Below are 21,301 nucleotides of genomic sequence, written 5' to 3' on the forward strand. Positions count from 1 at the left end.
GAAGTGCCAACCATGGCCAAAAACTCTTCCTTCTTGTTCCTAATACTCCTAGTATTAGTGTACATGAATTTAAGACCCCATTAGCCCCAACCCTACCTTGATGCCTTTATATTAACTATCCCACTCTGATTTGTTGTCCTTATTTGCTCTGGCATATTATATTCATTCTTACATTCAACTGCCTCCCTAAGGACTGTATATCTACTCCCCCCCCCCCCTTAACAAATCTAGTTTCCCTGAATTTGCACATCCACTACATTCAGCAACACTTTCTCAAGTCTTCTTACACCATAACTATTCAAATGCAAGCCATCCATCTTATATAGATCCTTTCGCCCATCAAACTCCCTCCACACGTCCACAAATTCCACACCACTCGTCATACATAACCTACGCATAAAGTCATTCGCAATTATGGCCCTCCTTTTAAACATTTCACTGTCATACCGTGGCAAAAGACTAATCATTCTAACTTTCTCACTCTTTTCTTTTGCTACCTCAAACAATTCATTCAGGTCTTCTATCATTTCCATTTTATCTCCTTTCAAATAATTCGTACCTGCCACAACAATCATTTCTTTCACCCTTTCCTTTTGCTCTCTAATAGACTCAGTTACATCCTTTATGGTCGCACCAGGTTGGTACGATTTTGTCAAATCCTCTACTAACACACCTCGTACTAACGAGTCTCCATACAGCACTCTATCCTTCATTTTGTCATGTTCACATTCATACGCCTATTTTTCCTGTCGTATTAGGATTACGTATTTTAATTTCAGAAAGAAAAACCACTTCATCTTTATTAAAGGCTTCAAGAAAAAATGGTTGATAGAGTCAATATTAAAATTGTTTTAAATTTTAGCGTACTTTAACATAAGACACCAACTTGTACAACGAATTAAAAAAAAAAGAAGTTAAATTAGAACAGATATCAAAACAGAAAGACATATCAAGAGGCAGAGATTTACCTTTTGATATAAATAAAATAATAATATCAAATAGTAGAATTCCTTTGGACTACGAATAATTGTAGAAATAAAGATATTTGCAGATTATTTGTACAGATCGAACTGTATTAACTTTCTCTTTATATGACTTGTACACAAAAAGTTGTAAACCTGTAGTACATTCGTTCCCTGGATGAGTAAGATTTTTATTAAGTTTTTTAGTATTTATCTCTTTTACTCTGCTCTAGAAATCAAGGTAGAAACTTTTCAAGCCCCTTAATTAAGCGGACGGCGGTCTCATACCGGACAATGAAATTCTTATCTAATCTAAAAGCAATCACAAACATATATGTCCAAGTAGTGAATCGAAGTCACTAGTTGAATACCGACCACGCTATGCACTCGGCCAAGTAAGCCAGCTACTTCTTGAAATGATTTATAGATACATAAAATGATTTTTAGGGACATATAATAATTAAATGAAATCTCAGAAAAAACAAAAAAAAAAAATCAGCTAACGCCTTTTTATTCCCGTATACGGGAGTAGGCGAGGCCATTTAGCCCTATCTAACTTTTTTTGAGACTGAGTGGGCAGTTCAATCTCCACTGGTACCAATCAGAGATAGATGGCCCAAGGATATCTCTAATTAAGCGGTACACAGTGAAGAGAGATGGCTCAAATGTGCCGCCATCTCGTGGTCCCTAACCCTAACACAATATATTTTTTTAATGTCTGAAATAATGTGGGTTCTACGGTCGATTTTCTTAAGTTTACGGGACGAAAAACCCGAGTTTCTGGGAGGAAAAACCCGCTTGCCTGTGCCAGAGATCGACTAACTCGGGAACCGGTCGAAAAAAGGCTTAGAAAAATTTCCTCTAGTCGCCGACTAGACTCGAAACCAAGTCTTCCTTCGTGCGGCCAAGCGCCGCACGAAGGAAAAAACAATATAAAAACATTAATACAAAAATAAAACTAACAGCATTTAAATAAGAAGATGTAGTAAGAAGTAGCGTAGGAATAGAAAATATTAGAACAAGAAAATATATATTAGTAGAAGTAAATAGCTTCAGATACCTGCAATGTGCTATATTATATTAAGATGCAAATCCCAAGTTTTGGTAACGGAAATATTAATAACATATTTAATCTGCTTGTAGTTCCCTCCGCCCAAATCCTCTTGAATCAGTCAATATAGTGTCCTATTTAAACGAACTTTATCATATGAAAGCAAAGCTTGGACGATAAAAAAAAGTTGAAAAACGAATTCAAAGTGCAGAAATGATATTCCTCAGAAAAACAGAGAATTTATTATAGGGAAAACTTAAGTAAATATCAATAAAAATAGTTAGAATATCTAAATCGGATGGAAAATAACAGACTACCAAAATTATTTCACATATAAAAAAATAAATAGAAAAGAAGGTCAAGATAGTCACGGCAAGACTGGAAGTGGTTACCTTGCCTTAAATCCATGATATGAAGAAGAATGTGATGATTATTTCATTATCTTTCAATAAATATTGTCATGAGTTCATAATTCTTTATTTCTCTATCTGGAGGTTTTATAAAAATTCATTTATAATTTTTATGTCCTCTAGCGATTTTATTTATTTTTGCTATTTTTAGGAGATCTTTTAATGATTTTAATCTGGAAGCGGCATCATTATGCATTCTTCCGGTGTGTGTCTCCGCGATAAATGTTTGAGTTCAGTACAATGTGCTCCTGTTGATGTAATTCGTTCACTAAAGATTACTCGTTATGGCAAAAGCGGTTATATTTTCGATCGGTACGTGTATTTGATTTTAGTTTTGAGTAATGAATGGATAAAACTCAGTTTCTACCAAAGCTAAGGCAATAAAAAAATAGCTTTATTTCTCAAAGCGAAAGTACATACATGCATGATTTCTTATTTAGCGGTGGTTTCAGACCATCTTTATTATTAATAATAATAATGGGTATCTCCATGGAATCAAAAGACTCATCGCGAGATGAGTCTTGATTCCATTTTGCACACCTGAATTTACATCTAACCATCTTCCTGTATTTCCTTCAATTCTAATTGCTACTTATAACTCAAATATAGGCCCTATTGTTTGATATAATATCCCATGTACACCATATAACTGGGACATTTTGAACCGCTTTCTTCTTGATACCTTGTCATATGCCTTTTCCAGATCAACAAAACTTGAGTACAGTTGTTTGTTAAATTCGCATGACTTCTTCACTTTTTATCTTAAAGTGAAACTTTGATTCTGATAACCTGTATTTGGCCTGAATCTAGCTGGACCTTCTCCTAGCTTCCATTCCACAATTTTTCTTAGTCATTTCTTCAGTATGCATTCATAAATCTTAAATTGGGAAATTTCTCTGTAATTCTTGCATTCAGTTTTATTTCTCTTTTTATTGATGTTACTATGAACGCTGTGTTCCAATCATCTGGAATTCAAGCCTTTGCTGGTACCAGACTTTCTGAATTATGCACTGCAGCCACAGTAAATCTTTTATACCTTCGTATTTGAGCATTTTCGATCAGATATCACTACTCCCACTGCCTTTCCACATTTCAGGTTTTTGATGGCTTTTTCTATTTCAGGTATTGATATGTATTCCTGTTGCATTCTTGTTAAGTGTATTTTACCACTAAACTGTTACTGCATGTTGTTTCATTTAGCAATCTTTCAAAGTAACTACAGACATCTAGAATATCTTTATTATCAGTTTCACATTACCTTTATCATATCCGATTTGTTTGACAGTTCTCTTTTTTCTACTTCTAACTTTTTCAATGCCCTCCAGAGTATTTTGCCACCTTCCTGATGTTTATTTTCCATGTTCTTACCAAAGTCTTCCCATGATTGTTTAGCTAGTTTTACACAGTGCTTCACTTTCTTACATTTTTCTGTGTATTCTGTAAGAACACAAGCTGATGCCAAGAACTTTTGATCTGCTTTCTTCTTTTTGTTGACTTTCTGAGTCTACCATGAAGTTATGATTTTTCTATCCTCTCAGACAACCTCATTACATATCTCTCTGGCTGAATCAGTCAATGATAGCGCAATTGGAAGAACGATGTTACATTGCACCCTTTGATTGGAAAAGGCCTAAGTTCAATTCTCGTTGTCACAAGAGGAATCTTTATATGGTTTTTTTCAATTGAAGGTGAGTTAGTTGATCTCATATGGAGGTTGCAGGGGTTTTTCTCCTTTAAACTCAAATTTTTCATCCCTTACACATACGAATCGGCCTCAAGAACGCACACAATTTACAGACAAAAAATACTAGTGGTGGTGGTAGTCAGCAGTAGATGGTGTTAGTTATGATGGTGGTGGTTCACTGTAGTTGGTGGAGAGAGAGAGTTGTAGAGTAAGTTCTCTCCCTCGATGAGTCTTTGGACTCCTTGGAGGTGTCATGTAATAATAATAATTTCTTCAGAGTCTGCCACTGAATCTTCAAGGTTTGGTTCTTGTTTTCAATCTCATTTTTTCTTGAATCATGTTTATGTATTTGAGTCTACAGTTCATTGATTTATAATAAAACTCTTACACACACTTCATTTCAATATGAAATCAAATTTTATTCAATTTTCTTGCATCTTCTTTCCATGTAAATTTGTGTGCATTTTTATATTGGAACATGGTGTTAGTAAGTAATAACTAGTCCATGGTCTGAACAGAAATCCAGTAGGCACTTACATTATTCTTAGCTTTGCTCATTTCCCCACATTTGCCAGAACATTTCTAGAATTCAAGATCTCAGTCAAAGAAAAGCCAATCAGACTATCAGGGAAACAACCATGATTCAGGAAAAGGGAAATGAAACTGGAAGAAGGAATATATAATGAAAATCACAACTTGGAATGTAAGGAGCATCACATAAAAAGAAGAGGAATTTGATGAACAACTAAACCAAGCCAAAGAAACAAAGAAAAAGCAAAAAGATACTACCAAAGAATCAAATAACTATATATAAATCTTTAGCAGAGTAAAAAAAGAAGAGCAGCAGTAGGTATAATGATACACAAATCTATGAAGAACAATATTATCTGCTGTAATTACTGGACCGAAAGACTAATAGAAATTAGACTAAACATCACATAATAATCAGGGCATATGCACCAGAAGAGGGGAAAGAAGATAGTAAAACCTTTTACAGAGAACTGCAGAAAGTCATAGATCAAATAAATAAAATAGACTATTTACTACTAGCAGGGAATTTAAATGCCAGAATAGGAAACAGGCAAAACAAAACATAGGGAGATTTGATGAAGATACATGTAATCAAAATGGACAGAAACTGTGAGATTTTGTCATTTAAATATGAGAAGGAACTTGGTATTTAAACATTAAAGATACATCAGTTATTGACCTCATTATTACAATTTTAAATCTCTCATCTCATCTTACCCTCTTTTACCTTGCAGTGTTGAGGGTTTATTAATCATCGGACCTCAAACCGTCCACAGGATAAGGTGGTCAGCCCTACACCCCAGTTATCCTATGTCAGTAGCGTTGAGTTCTCAAGGCTGGTTTGCCTGCTTTGTGGGATGAAAAAAACCCCAGGATAAACTGGGGGAAAAAAACTACTGTCCATGCCCAAGACCGGCTAACTTGGCTATGGCTGAGGAAGATCTTTAAGCTCCTCACGTCACTGACGGGAATCAAACCTAGGACACTCCTTCCCCAGGCATATGGTTGCAAAGTGCAGACGCCGAGTTAATCCTAGATATGAAAGTAATATCGAGGCTTTGATTTCTCTGATTAATATATGATATTGGCAAAATTTCGATTTAAAAAAAAATGGCTAAAAATAAATTAACTCTTATCTGAATTACAAAACTTCTTCATTACAAGATCCCCATACCAGGCAACAATATCAGAAATCCACTGATTTAAAAACAGAAACCATACATGAATCAAATGACATAGAAGAGGAATGGGAAAATCTGAAAGACATCTTGACAAAAGTAGCAACAGAAAGCTTTGAAATAAAGAGTAAATGGAATAGAAAAAGAGGAATACAAAACTGGGACAAAGAAATTGAAAAGATAATAAGAAGAAGAATAATAAAAGAGTTACCAGACATGGCTAAATTCCAAAACTGTAGAAGCAAAAATAGACACAAAAGAAACAGTGCTATTGCAAAACAAGAAGTAAGGAAAAAACATACAGATAGAACAATTTTGTAACTGAACTAGAAAATGATATATCTAAACTACAACCAAAAACCTATAAAATAATAATACATACGAACAGAGAAATAAAAGAAAAGGTCAAAATACAAACAATAGATTTAGAAAAATTCATAACTTATCTTTAAAATCTTGGGACTGATGATCATAAAGAATTAAAATGTTATACATCTAACAGAAAATATTATGATACCAGAAATAAAAAATACAATAAAGAAGATGAAAAATAGGAAAACACCAGAAGAAGACTATAAACATGGAAGTAATGAAAAGCCTTGTAATGCTCACAGCTTAAAATTCTATACATTAATTCTTCTCTTCTTCTTCTTAGAAGCCCAGTTGTCAGCAGCTTTTTCGTAATTAAAATCTGTTGGATCTGGTCCCTCCAGTGAAATCAGCATCAGATTATTTAGAGTGTTCTGACTGATGCAATTTCTCATTCAAGTTTTTCTCCTTTTTAATGCAGAGAAACCCCTTTCACATTCAGCTGTGATCACAGGTATGGCCAGTCCAACAGCAGCTAGTTTTGCTAAATTTGGAAAAGACTCTCTGAACTCAGATGTTGCTCATTTCAGCAGTATTTGTCTTGGATCTCGATTTTTGTATGATTGTCCATTAATCATTTTTGATGCAACTGCCCATTCTAGTTTAGTGCTTTCATAGTTTAAAACTGCAGGAGTTCCATTTCTAGAATAATAATCAAAAAGAATCTCAGAAGCCTCACATTGATCATGACTTTCTGCATTGAAAAGTCTTGAAAAAAAAGGAAATGATTGGCATATGTGGAATGCTTCTAGGTGTTTAATAACTGTGCCTATGTATTTATCATATATTGTAGTCTTAAACGTAATAACATTAGAATCTGAATGATCAATGTGAAGGTCTGACCATTCACCCAAAAGATGCTGATGAAGATTTTGAAAATGACTGCCAGGAGTGTCTTTTAATTCCATGATGGGTAGTTTTCTGGCTTTTAAGACTGGCTCTATTTCGGTTAAGTCAACATCTTGCCTTTGCCATGATCTAGACAAGTTAGATAAATGCAGTAACACATCTGAAAGCATCATTAGTGAAACTACAAAATTGTATGTTCTGATATATTTACTTAAACCTTCAGCTGTGATATCATTTCATTCGGTGGCCTTTCTTTCCAATGCAACTATAACACTCACCATGCATTCTCTTAGAGACTGTATTGCAGAATCATGAGACAGCCATCTAGTGTCACTAGCCATTTTGATCTGAGGACTGTTCAGTATATTTTTGATTTGGGTTAAACCAGCTATCCTGACTAAGGAATTTTGGAAGAAGAAAAACAGTTGCCTTTAGATATCATTAAACATGACTAAATAAGGCACTTCAGCAGCTGCTTGGGCACTAGCAAGAGCCAGGCGGTGGTTTACACAATGACAGTTGACCATGAGTCCATCTGTTTTATCTTTGAGCAGTTTTGCAACTCCCTTTTGCTTTCCAATCATGACAGCTGCTCCATCAGATCCTTGGCCCACTAGATTACAAGTTTTTAAGCCTAGACTATCAAGGGTTTCAATTACTTTGTTATAGTCTCAGCTTTGCCATCAATGATATTGCAAGTTGATACAAAACTAACCCTGACCTCTTTTCTAAGTTGACAAACATATTTAATGTACACAATCAGCTGTTTTAAAACTGAGATGTCTGTAGTTTCATCACATAAAACACTGAAATAATCTGCAGAATGTATATTTTTCAGTATTTCAGATCTAATTTCTGATGCTAAAATATCAATCAACTCTTGCATTATTCTTTCTGAGGTATAATGTGCATTTTTACCAACGTTAAGATGTTCTAAGTAGGAACAGCCCATAGCCTTGCAATTCTCAAGCAATGTAGTATGTGGTAACTCATTTTTTGCTAACTAATACATGGATCTTAATGCTCCCAGAAAAACATTTCTCTGCAAGTTATTCAAAATTGAAATTGATTTTTCAATTTGCCCTATTCCAGTTTCTTCTAGTATACATTTTCAATTATATCCAACAAGAATTAGTGTGTAACTTGCTTTGTTCATGGTCAACCAAGCTTTCTTTTTGACGTCTTGTGCATGGCATAGTTACCCAAGTCACTTCCTTGTTTGTGGGTCGTCTCTTTCTGTATTTCATACATGTGGAACACATCATTCCATTATCTTTCACCACTAACCAATGGAATTTTTTAAACCACTCACTGTTAATACCCGGTAAGCGGTATTTGGACACACGTTTTACATTTGAAAGAGACTACAGAAGTTAATTCACCAGATGGACCAGCCACCTCAATTTCTTTGTCGGAAATCGATGATTCTGTTGTTGGTTTGGTGTCATCGCTACTATGCTTATCTTTGACGGTTTCATCTTTGTTAAAATAACTTAAGAGTGTCGTTTTCTGAATTGACATTTTAATCATTATGGGGTAATTTAATACATACAAAATAGCATTGTTATTAAATTAATCAGAACAAATCACTGAATTGTACACTAACAGTAACACCCGAGACACATAACCTGCGTTATGTCGCAATTTTACTATTTATAAGTATTAATTACTAGGAATGGGAATTGGTATCACTTGAGACTGACGTCATAGTCCTCGAGAGTTTTGAGAATTCCTCGAGATCACAATTATATTTGATGCGCAGGCCTATTTTCTTTTACAAAATAAAATATTAAATACTTGACTCACGATCTTCGGACAAAAACCATTATTAAGAAAAATAGATGTAGATTTTTAACATTGATTTTTGCCTTCGATTCGAATTCGCTATTTTTAACATTGATTTTTGCCTTCGATTCGAATTTGCTCAATTTTCACAATTTATTTCTTTCAAACATCAAAATTATGTCTCTTTCATAAAAGATCTTCTTTGCAGCCAATACTGTTGTATTCAAGATCCTGAATTTTGTCTTCCGTGTACGGATTGGTGTGCATCAAAGTGAATATCTTAAGCTCTCGAAATTGGCTTGCAATGCAAGAAATTGAGCTGGTCTTACGAGTATCGAGATTTCTCATCACTATTAATTAAAAAACATCTTAAATTATTTTTCCATTCTTGCTCATTATTTAGCCATGTCAATTCACAACATTAATTAGCTGGGCGGTCAGTAATACCTGCCAGATGGCATGCCCATTCAAAAGATCCTAGGGAGAACACAGAGTATGTACAATATATATATAAATGAATATACTAATTAAAAGTAATGAAACATTTTATTGTCCTATGTTATTTACATTAGAGTATTGGCAGGATTTGCATATATTAATTGCTAAATGTAGCCTTGATGTCTCGAATGAATGCTTCAAATCTGTTTGTTGGGGTAAGTCCCAACAAACAGATTTGAAAGTTATAATGCTTCAGTGAGGTGCTTTGGCAGAAGGATTGTCCCATGCATTTTTCTCAACATCTTCAGTTTCAGATCTCCACACAGCCTTTTGATTAGCTGGGTGTGTGCTCCAGTTATCGGGTCAACGAAGTTATCACTATGGTTTACAGTTTGATGTACATAGCCGTGAGTTTTTAAGCCTCTGTATACCAACCATTCGTCAGAATGGATGGTGGTTCCAAGTGCAACCTCTGCCATGAGAATGGAGTGAAGAGTCTGTCTATCTCGATGCTCAACAATCTGATCAGAATGTTTCTGGACCAGTCCAAAAACCCATGGCCCTTCCATCCTTCTGTCATAATTTCTCCATCCAGGAGGCACTTCCTGAAGGTGATCTTTTTCATAACTGCCAACATCTTCCACACATGCAGTTATATGGTCCCCGAGAAGCAATCTCCCTCGATTGCCTTTTCTCTTTCCTCGCAGTAGAGTTTCATCCATCTGAATAACTGTGCCAGGTCCTCCCATTTTGTCTCTCTTCTCCCAAAGTCAAAAGGGAACATCACGACAAAGGTTAAATCATTCTACTACTGCTTGGTGACAGTGACCAGTAAGTTCTTCCACTTGTGTAATAGACAGGTCACTACACCACAGAAACTCAACCTCCAAAATACTTCGTACAGAAAAGTTGCTGTGAGCTCAGCCACAGCTATCTAAGTAAGTGAAGAAGTTGAATAATTATTTGGACAATAGATCAAGTGTTAACTAATAAATATTTATTAAACCTACTAGTTTCACCAAACTTTAGCTGTTGGCATCTTCAGGGTACAAGCACTTTGGTGAAAAAAACATTACACAAATATGAATAACTGTAAAATTCTAATGATTATAGTTACAAACTAAAATAACATTGAACGTGAGTGATACATGTATTGCGTGTACATGATTAACTAGTTGTTGCTAAGGGACGTTCTGTAGTTTGCATTGAAGTTCATTTCCTGTGTGTTAAGAGATATGATTAGGGTTTTCCATACCTCTGGGAGTATTAAACCATGGTTCTTGTTAAGGATATCAACAGAACGAGCGACTGTAGCTGCTTCTTTAAACATTCGGTCTTCTTCTATGTAAGGGGAACAGCTTTTATCCCACTCAATGACATGGTTAGTTATAGAGAAATGAGATGACAGGCCTGATATGTCTTGTCTGTTGTTTTTGACATAACCAATGTGCTCCTTCTGTCTAATTTTGAAGCTTCTTGATGTCTGCCCGATGTAACTTGAACCATATGAGCATGGAATATTGTAAACTCCAGCGTATTTATAAAAAGGATGGTTATCTTTTGGAGATCTTAGTAGTTTACGAATTGTTTCTATAGGTTTGAATGTGGTTCAAGTTACATCAGGCGGACATCAAGACGCCTCAAAATTAGACAGAAGGAGCACATTGGTTACGTCAAAAACAACAGACAAGACATATCAGGTTTGTCATCTCATTTCTCTATAACTAACCATGTCATTGAGTGGGATAAAAGCTGTTCCCCTTACAGAGATGAAGACTACCACTCCCGAATGTTTAAAGAAGCAGCTGCAGTCACTCGCTCTGTTGATAACCTTAACAGGAACCAGGGTTTAATACTCCTAGAGATATGGAAAACCCTAATTAGATCTCTTAACATACAGAAAATGAACTTCAATGCAAACTATGGAACGTTCCTTAGCAACAACTAGTTAATCATATACACGCGATACGTGTATCACTCATGTTCAATGTTATTTTAGTTTGTAACTGTAATCATTAGCATTTTACAGTTATTCATATTTGTGTAATGTTTTTTAACCTAAGTGCTTGTATTCTGAAGATGCCAACAGCTAAAGTTTGGTGAAACTAGTAGGTTTAATAAATATTTATTATTTAACACTTGATCTATTGTCCAAATAATTACTCTAGTTAGATGATCAAGAAAATAAACATTCATTATAAGTGAAGAAGTTGTTGAAACGAACTGATTGTGTTGATTGGCACCCTTTCCTCTTGCACTTGAACCCAGGATAGCTGGTGACGGTCCCATCTCACTTTCTCTTCTTTGGAATGACCATCTTTGTCTCTCCTCCACATCCCAATCTTGTACACCAAGGCATAGCAGCTTCATCTTGAAAAATGCCCTGTTCTTGAAGCCAAATTACTGCACTTTCCTCACTGTTGATGATTGAGTAAAATACTCGACTTTGCATCTTGACATTTACTATCCCTAGAGTAGATCCTCGAGTAGCTCGCCCTTATATATATATATATATACAGCCAAGTCTATCTCCTCTCACGATGTAACAGAGGGTTGACAAAGAGACAGAGTTGTAGGTGTCCTCCCGTGATAAGTCTATGGACTCCTTGGAGGTGTCATGAATAATAATAACTATCATTGTTAAATTATCACTTCTACACCAGCTCTAGAAAGATCAACATCTATTCTTAATCTGACTTAATCTGATCAACTATTCTTAATCTGATCAACATCTATTCTTAATCGAATCCTGACTTCCCACCTTTTTGTACTGAAAGGTGGAAAGTCAGGCACTGGCTGGACAGTTAGAGATATCATTAATATGAATTGTAGTAGTATCCCCTTTCGGTAATCGTATGACATGTGACCTACCCCTCAGTAACAAATATTACTTACGACATACTGTATGGCATATGATCTACCACTGCACGTCACATGTGACCTACTGTAGGAGAGGACACATCGTGAGAAGGGATAGACTTGATTGTATATAAAGGCGAGCTACTCTAATGATAGTAGATCCTAGAGTTGCCTATATATATATATACAGCCAAGTCTATCCCCTCTCACGATGTGTCCTCTCTTACAGGTCACACTTCATACGTGACATGCCATATAGTATGCCGCAAGTAATATTTGATACTGAGGGGTAGGTCACACATCATACGATTACCGAAAGGGGATACTACTACAATTCATATTAATGATATCTCTAACTGTCCAGCCAGTGCCTGACTTTCCACCTTTCAGTACCAAAAGGTGGGAAATCAGGATTCAAAGCTTTATTGTAACATGTACATTAAATTAGCCATTAAGGGTCTTGGATTTAATAATAACTATAGAGCAATTAAGAATAGATGTTTATCTTGCTAGAGCTTGTGTAGAAGTGATAATTTAACATTGAGAGTTATTATTATTCGTGACACCTCCGAGGAGTCCATAGACTCATCACGCGAGGACACCTACAACTCTGTCTTCACCACCACACCGAACCTCTACTACTAATCATCTACATCAATGGCATGAGATCGGCTAACTCACCTTTGATTGAAAACGTCCATATAAAGATTCCTTCCATCGTAATGTAATTGGATGGTAAGGAAACAACAGGGTTTGAATTGGAATTTTAAGAAAGCTGATTTAGACGATGGCAAGAAGAATGTAAAAGTATAAAATTTGGGTCAGAATTAAATTGAAGTATTACTAACAATAAATTTGTTAGATTTTCAACTTTTTCACTCCTGGTCTATAATAACAGGGTAGAGACTGATGTTGGGTGAAATTCATCCACCATATAAAGAACTTCACAAACATCCTGCAATGGAATTTGAACCCCCATTCTGTCAATTGGAGAGCAGAAATGATATCCACTGACCAATTGGATAGAAAAGTATAATGTATTTCAGGATATTTTGCATAATAAAATGTCTAAGTACACTCATTTACTAAAATAAAGAACCAAAAGGCTTCAGTTTGGCAATGCAAAAATGATAAAAATCAAGTGGATTAGATTTAGCATTATTTCAAAGCTGAATGTAAAAACTATGAAAGTTTCGTAAAAATAAGTTGACCAGATAGCAGACCGAGAGTTCAAAACAGCTGTCAGGCCAGTGAAACTGGGCTAAAAGGCCTGACAGCTGTTTTGAACTGGTTGGTTCTTTTCAGAGACCAGTCAGAAACCTTAAGAGAGCAAAAACTCTCTTTCAATACTAAGGAACTTGAAATATCGGAGAGGAGTATTTTTTGTAAGCTAACTCTCGATCGGTACATAAAAATATTTACTGAAATAAAGAACTAAAAGGCTTCATTTCAGCGATGCAAAAATTATAAAAATCAAGTGGATATTATATCCAACATTATTTCAAAGCCGAATGTAGAAACTGTGAAAGTTTTGTAAAAATAAGTTGACCAGATAGCTTACGGGAGTACTCCCGCTGGCATTTACAAGTCGCCCTAGCACGAACCTAGCACTTTAGAAAAGATGAACGCTCCCAGGCATCCATATATTTGCTTTCTAATTGGTCTATTTTTTTGATAAGGTTCCACTGGCCTGACAGCTGTTTAGAACTGGTTGGTTCTCTTCAGGTAGATAGCGTCAGTGTAGTTGGTGGAGACAGAGTTGTAGTGTAGGTGCCCTCCCTCGATGAATCTTTGAACTCCCTGGAGGTGTCAAATAATAATAATAATAATTAGGAAATGCCAATGAACTTGACAAATTTGAAAATATTTCAAAATGGAGTGGACAGTGATATTTTCACTGGAAAAACAAATATCAGTATCAAAATTTAGTTCAGCTACACAGTTTTACTAACATTCAAAGCTAAAAATTCACATTTTGCTGTTTAGTACTTCGTGGATTTGCCTTTATTAAATGTCAATGTGGATGACATCAACCTGATCATTGTTTTCTAATACAGGAAGCATATGCTTTTCAAATACAAGTACATTTGCTGTGGTTGATCTGGTATAAATGATGCCATGCTCTGTAATTTGGAATAATAAGTTTAGTGTACATCGGTAAAATGTCATACATTATGATTTCAAAAAAAACTTCAGGAATAACTGAATATCTAAAATTCTGTAGTTCATAAAAAGTATACCAATTTTAGTTTTATGTACAGATTTTATTCATTGAGTTTCGAAATATTAGTAATTATAATAAAGACATTGAAAGAATTGACAAGGAGTATGAAAAATTAATTTTTTTTTTTTGAAAAGAAGTCAGGAAACCTCATAACTTATTCACATTTAATGGATTAATCTTTACTTTGACTTCTAAAATGGGAATTGTAAAGCATAAAACATAAAAATACAAATAAAAAAAAAAAAACTTAAGGAGGCTGAATTAAAGAATTACTAATATATACACTTGAAAATAGTGAAAATATAGACTGCAGCATTGTTAGACCCATCATCTGAATTAGCCAGCTTTATCTGGTTGGAAAATTTGTTTACAGTAGTTATTTAGTTATTTATTTTATGCACAAATGTCTTTTTATCGATGAAAAAAAGTCAACATCAGAAAAAATGGAACCCTTTACAGTATGATGTACCTTCACTAACTGTTTGTGTTCAGAATGGGATTGAGAAAATTTGATATAATCTTGAATTTTTATTTATTTATTTATTTTTTTATGTGATTCCCACCCACAAAAGGTTATTACTAAACTTTTAGTACATTTGTTAGGCTAAGGATTTTTTTATTTTTATTGATTATATATATATTTTGTATTTATTTTACATAGTCCAGAAACCCTGCTCTTGAGACCAATATGGAACTTCTTCAAGCCACTTCAGGCCTCCAATAAGCAGGAAATGGTATTACACTGGGCGATGAAATTCATCTTCCTAAAGACAATCACAAACATCCATGTCAACAGCAGGATTCAAACCCATGACCTGTTGGTTGGAGAGGGGGTATGCTAATAACACTTGGCCAACCAGTCTGGCAATACTTACCGTATTTGCCGGCATATAAGACACACTTTTTTTCTTTGAAAATAGGTCTGTAAAACAGGGTGCATCTTATATGCAGATGCTCAGTTTTTTATTACTTTCATTTCTGGAAATTTTCTGTATTCCAAGTTATGCGATTTCTTTCTTGCTTCCTTGTGGTGTGTGAGAGCATTTCAGTTACGTAGAGTTCAGTGGATGCGCATGCGCTGTCATCGATGATCACAGCCTAATTTGTTCCTGTTCGTTTAAACTTTCCAATTGTTGTCGCAGTTGTTGTGAATGCTGATAAATTTCTGCTGTTAAATTTTTTATAAATTTCTTGGTAAATTATGGCTGAAAAACGTTGACATTGCTACAATATTGCATACAAGCTACATGTGACTGCATATGCTAAAGAACATGAAAACAGGGCTGCAGAGAGGCATTTTGGGCCATCCCCAACTGAAAAAATGATAAGAACTTGGTGAAATCAGGAAGAGGATCTGAAAAATCTTTTTTTCCTAAAAAATGTGTACAAAAAAGGGGTTGAGTCTTATAGGCTGGTGCATCTTATACGCCGGCAAATACGGTAACTATAAAATACCATTCTTTTATGTTCTTTTCGCACGAATTTCTTTTTATTGATGAGTTCTTCAATGAGCCATTTGGGATATGTATTGGTTTAACTGCTTGGTTTAATCTTAGAAACTCAGGTTTTTCATCCCACATAAAGGCAAATGCCAGAGAACACATACAATATACAGACAAAAAATACTATTGGTGTGTAGTAGATGGCATTGTGTGTGTGTGTGTGTGGTAGATAGATTTCTGTGGTGGTGGATAGAATGAATCCTATGTAGATGGAATATTTAGTAGTAGAGACTAGGATGTGTGGAGTGGTGCACACTCCTGCCACGAGTTCTTGGCTCCTTGGAAGTGTCGCTTAGTAATAATGCTATTTTATCAAAATTGTTACAAGTGATTCATGTTTGCATCTGAAATAACTCATTCCCATCATTTCCTAAAAAGAAGTTTGGCATCTCAATATTGTTTCTGTTTTTATAGTTAGGAAGTAATTTTTTATAAAGAATGTCATTGGAGTGTAACTTTATGGCCAAAGTTCTGGTTGGTATCATTCAGTAGAATAATTAATTTATCAGATTCATCTAGTGATGCCTCTTTACATTTCATATCAGTTAGAACCAGATCTAAAATTTTACGATTTATTTTTATAATGCTATTCAATTGAGTTAAGGTCGTGTAAAGAAACAAATTCAAGTAATATTGTACATGCAGTTAATATTGTATAATCACCTAAATAACAGTTTGTCCTTAGAGTTTTGTTAACTAATTCACTGGTCTCACTGAAGTGACTAGAGATAGATCAAAATTATTTATAAAGTAAAAAGCTGATTTTACAGTTATTATTATTAGTACATAGTACATGACACCTTCAGTTAACTCTACTCTACAGATTCATTGAACCATCATTTCTTACATATTAATATCAACTGGAGTACATCCATCAGTTTTATTATTATTATTATTTATTTATTAATTATTATTATTTTTTTATAATATGCATTATGGGTTTATAAACTTCCAGTTGACATTAATATGAAATACAACACTGATTACTGAAATCAGTGTTGTATCACTGATTTCAGTAATTATCACTGAAATCAGTGATACAACATCAAATTCCCGAAATCACTGCGACAGAAAGACTTCCAGCACGATAGCAAGACTACGAACAGGACATTATAGAGGAATGAAGATCAATACAGATGATACGAGAACATATAGAAACTGCAACAACTGCCCCAATACTGAACTGACACCCACTCACATCTTTACCTGTCCAGCAATTACAGCAGCCTTGCAAGAAATAGATCCTAGTCCTGAACAACAGCTCTATACAAACAAAATCATCGACATAGCCAAAGCAGTACAAGGAGCACATGGAAACATCTAAGACTCTTCAAAGGACAAGACAACGACAACAACAACTTCTCCAAAGGGTTTTGTTATGCTCACTTCTGGCATCACTTACCTTAAAAGGGGGTATTTTTTTCCAAGTCAAAATTTCCCATTTAATCTAATATAATTTTTCTGGTTAATCTGTCTTTTCTTTCTCCTTAATAATCATTTCCATTTGCTACATCTTTGTAGCAAATGGAGATGAATATGAAGCTGATGATATGGAGAAGAGAGTAGCTTATAGACATCAAAGAGTAGTTTATGATGGAGCAGAATCAAAGAGAGGTAGCTAACCATTGGTGTGTCATAGGACTTCTTGTTTGGAATGTTGCTATTAAATGATATCATTTGTATTAATGATATCAAGAATGATTTAGGAGGGAATATGCAGTTGTTGTTTGTTAATGATGCTGAACTAGGGGACAAGGTGATGTAGATAGAGATACTGTAGATGGGATAATGATTGTGTATAACTTGACAGTTTGCCAGTTTGTGGCAAATTGTCAAGTTATATATGCTTTTGAGATGGAAAGACTATAAGCTATGTATTACTATGTATAGGCCTATACTGAAAATCAGAATTTTTTTGAGGCTAGGTTGGTGAAGAAGAGAACAAACTGTGTTTGATGAATGGGCAGGGTTATTTGGTGAATGAAAGGTTTTGGTGACTCAGCATTTAAACCATAAAAGGATGTTGGACAGCCCTTGCTCATATTGCTATAGGTTTAGCAGAATTGGAGGCATAATTGATGCTGAACTGACTCTTCTGCTGAACAGTGTCCATGGAAATGTCTGTAGAAGAGATATAATGTGTAAGCCCACCTGCTATGAGACAGTAGCTGAAGAGAGGTCTAGGAGAGATGTTGTTAATCAGCTGAACTGTTCTCTTCTGAAAATCAAGAATTTTTTGAGGTTTTAGATGCACCATCTCAAATGTGAGAGAAGTATTCCAAAGTTGGTTGGGTTTGAAATTTGTATGGAGTAAACTAACTGGGTAGATAAAAAGTAACATCTTAAGTGAAAGAGGATGCTATTTTTTCTGAAGGCCTGGCATGCTGTAGAAGTGATGTAATTATGGCAGAAAAGGCTAAAAATAAGAGTTAGTTGAGAAGTGAGATCTGATCTTAGGTTGAATGTTGTTGATCTTTTTTTTCCTTTTTTTTTTTTTTTTTTTGAGAAAAAGACAAAACTATGCTTTGAAAGTGACTAGATTGTTATTATCCCATGCAGGATGATGTGGAGATCACTGTTTAGAGTACATACTGTAGATGATCTTGAAGTTTGAGATATAACATGAGTGGAGAGGTGCTATCATCAGCAGAACTTTATAGGATTTGAGGTCATCAAGTGCAGTTACCATTACTAGAATTCTATCTCTTTCTCAAAGACCTGACCTTTGAGACTGAAACAACTGGTTGAGGAGGCTGATAGTTATTTTTAAGAATAAGTATTATTTTTTAAGATTTAGAAAGGGATATAAGCAGTGGTGAGCTATAAGGGGCTCGCAGGGGCTTGTGCAAGCCCTTTGTTAAATTTTTCTCAAATTTGCGAGCCCCTTGTTCTTCTTGTTTACTTTTTTATTTTTTCAAAAAAAAAAATTTTTTTTTAAATATTAAGCACAAACTGATACCATAACCTAACAAAAATTAGTCTATTCGGCAGTGTATATATTACTTGGGATTAGTCATATGGCGCTAGTGAGCCAAGCGCAGTGGACGTGTATAAGAAGAGCTCCTGATTCAGATAAATTATTCTAGGAATAATTAAGTATATATACGTAATTGTTTGAGTAAGAGCAGTTGTAAACGTTGTACGCTACTGATATTATTAGTGTGGGAGATTTTTCTTGCCTAAACTTAATTACAAAATCGTTATTATTAGACCTATAATAGATTTAGTTTAATCCTTTATCCCAGTGAGAGCAAACAAAGTTTGCGCCTGAAAATATCTTCAGGACTAAATATAGTGTTGTACTATCTTATCCAGTAAGTAGTGCAACACCAAGGCAACTCGTGGCAAAGGTGGAGCAAGCTACCAGGCACTTCTAACCCAGTATCTCCCATAATGCAAAACACATTTCCTATGTGGATATGTATACTGTTATGCATTAAAGGGATTGGCCATTTTTCAGGGATTGGCTAAATTTTCAACATTATTAGACCTAGTAACCTGTAGGGGAAAAAAAAATGGCGGCGGCATTGTCATTCCATGATTTTAATTTAGATTTTAGTCGTTTCGTTAAGTGTGAGGTCTGTTATATGTATTCCTTCGATTACATAAATGATTTGTGGATGTTTAGCGCAGATGGAAGAAGGGTGTGTGCGAAGTGTGACCTGAATGAGGAACTGATGAATGCAAATATGAAATTGATGACAGAAAGTGTTAGTAACGATTGTGTCGCGAGTGCATGTTTGAAAGAGAAGGATGGTGAGAAAGAGAGGCGAAAAAATGTTAAAAAATCAGGAAAAAAGAAAAAGAGCAATTTGAAAATCGTAACGGATGTTAAAAGGGATGAAAGTGAGGCGAGAATGGCGGAAAGAAACGAAATTGAGAGAACGAATGAAAGTAGAAATGGCATGACGCAGAAATCGCAAGTGAAAAAAATCTAAAGAATAAATGATAGCGAAAACAGAATGAATGATGGCGAAAGTTGGACACATGTTGGACTGAAAGTACTGAAACAAAGAAAGATGAATGAGAGTAAAAGTGAGAAGAATGTTAGCGAAAGTTGGATGCATGTTAGTCCGAAAGTACGGAAACAAAGAAAGATAAATGAAAGTGAGAAGAATGCTAGTGAAAGTTGGACGTATATTGGACTGAAAGTACGGAAACAAAGAAGGATGAATGAGAGAGAAAGTGAGAAGAGGAGGTCGAGAGTTAGAAAGTTAGAAAGATTTAATGATAGAGAGAATGTGTCGTGAGATTCGGAAAGTGAATTGGATTGGATGAGGCAAGAAATGAAATGGATGCGGAATGAAATTAAGAGAATTCAGGTCAAACTATTAAAATAAATCATGATGGCATGAAAGAATTAATGAAAGATGAGCGAGTGGCGTTGTATGGCGACTCCATCATTAAAGGTGTGCTACAGGATAAAATGCACAAGGTATGTTTTCCAGGTGGTAAAATGAGTAGAGTGATTGAGGCATTGGCGAGAGTGAGCAAAAGAGTTAATAGTATTAATTGGTACAAATAATTTGAGAGAGAACAAAGAGCATGTCAGAATGAATATCAGGAGGCTGCTTAGAAAGATAAAAGAGAATAGTGTGACAGGAAGGGTAGTCAGTGTGTTGCCTAGGTATGATTGTGGTGAAATGAGGCGGAGAGCAAGGATTATGAATGATATTCTGGCTGAAATGTGTGAGCAGATGGCAGTACAGTTTGTTAATGTGTGGAATGAGTTTGAGGGATGAAGTGAGCTGTATTGGAACGATGGACTGCATTTGAGTGGTTGTGGTGTGAGCTGCTTGGAGAGACTGCTGCTGGAAGGTAGAGAAGTGAATAGAGAGAATGAATCAGATCGAGAGGGGGAGTGATGTGGAAGAGCAGGAGAGATTGAAGAAGTGGATATGAATGGGGAAGTGAGTGGTATGAGTATAGAAAATGAGAGAATGGGTGTGCAAGAGCAGGGAGGCTCAGGGTGGACAGGGGTACACAGCGTGAGAAAGGTGGATGCTCCAAGAGGAGGTGAGAGCATGTGTAGGCAGGAAAGAAATGAGATGACCAGGGATCAAGAGGAAACAGATGGAATTGAAAAGGATTCTAAAATGAAGAAGCAGAAAGGGAAATGGCCCCAGTCCAGAATGGAGAGATCACATCGAGTGAGTGGTATCAGTGGAACTAGCTGTAGATCCAGAAATGAGTTGTTGTGTTTGTATACCAATGCTAGAAGTATAAGAAACAAGGCGGATGAAATGGTTGCACTAATTACGTCTGTGCACCCAGAGATTGTCGGAATAAGTGAGATATGGTTAGATGAGGACGACATCCTGACAGGAATAGAGATGGAAAGGTATGATGTGTTTCGGGAGGATAGAAGGGATAAAAAGGGAGGGGGAGTGCTGTTGATGATAGAGAAAGAGTTATGTCCATACAAGGTAGAGATGCAAGAGGGAAATAGGGCCACTGGT

The 21,301-nt window shown here is 35.4% G+C and overlaps 1 protein-coding gene across 2 annotated transcripts in view; it reads left to right on the forward strand.

The window, feature by feature from the left end:
* The first annotated feature begins 2,636 nt into the window (after positions 1 to 2,636).
* The window catches only part of LOC150095792 (uncharacterized), a 147,957-nt gene continuing 129,292 nt past the window's right edge, over positions 2,637 to 21,301 (forward strand). For both annotated transcript variants that reach the window (XM_090409860.1, XM_090409861.1), the window contains exon 1: positions 2,637 to 2,735. In XM_090409860.1, coding sequence (XP_090265986.1) covers positions 2,708 to 2,735 — 28 coding nt within the window. In that variant the 5' untranslated portion in view covers positions 2,637 to 2,707. The remainder of the gene's footprint in view (positions 2,736 to 21,301) is intronic.

The sequence above is a fragment of the Typopeltis vanoorti genome, chromosome 20 (assembly GCF_054136105.1).
Source record: "Typopeltis vanoorti isolate ZY-2024b chromosome 20, IOZ_Tvanoo_1.0, whole genome shotgun sequence".
Lineage (NCBI taxonomy): Eukaryota > Metazoa > Arthropoda > Arachnida > Uropygi > Thelyphonidae > Typopeltis > Typopeltis vanoorti.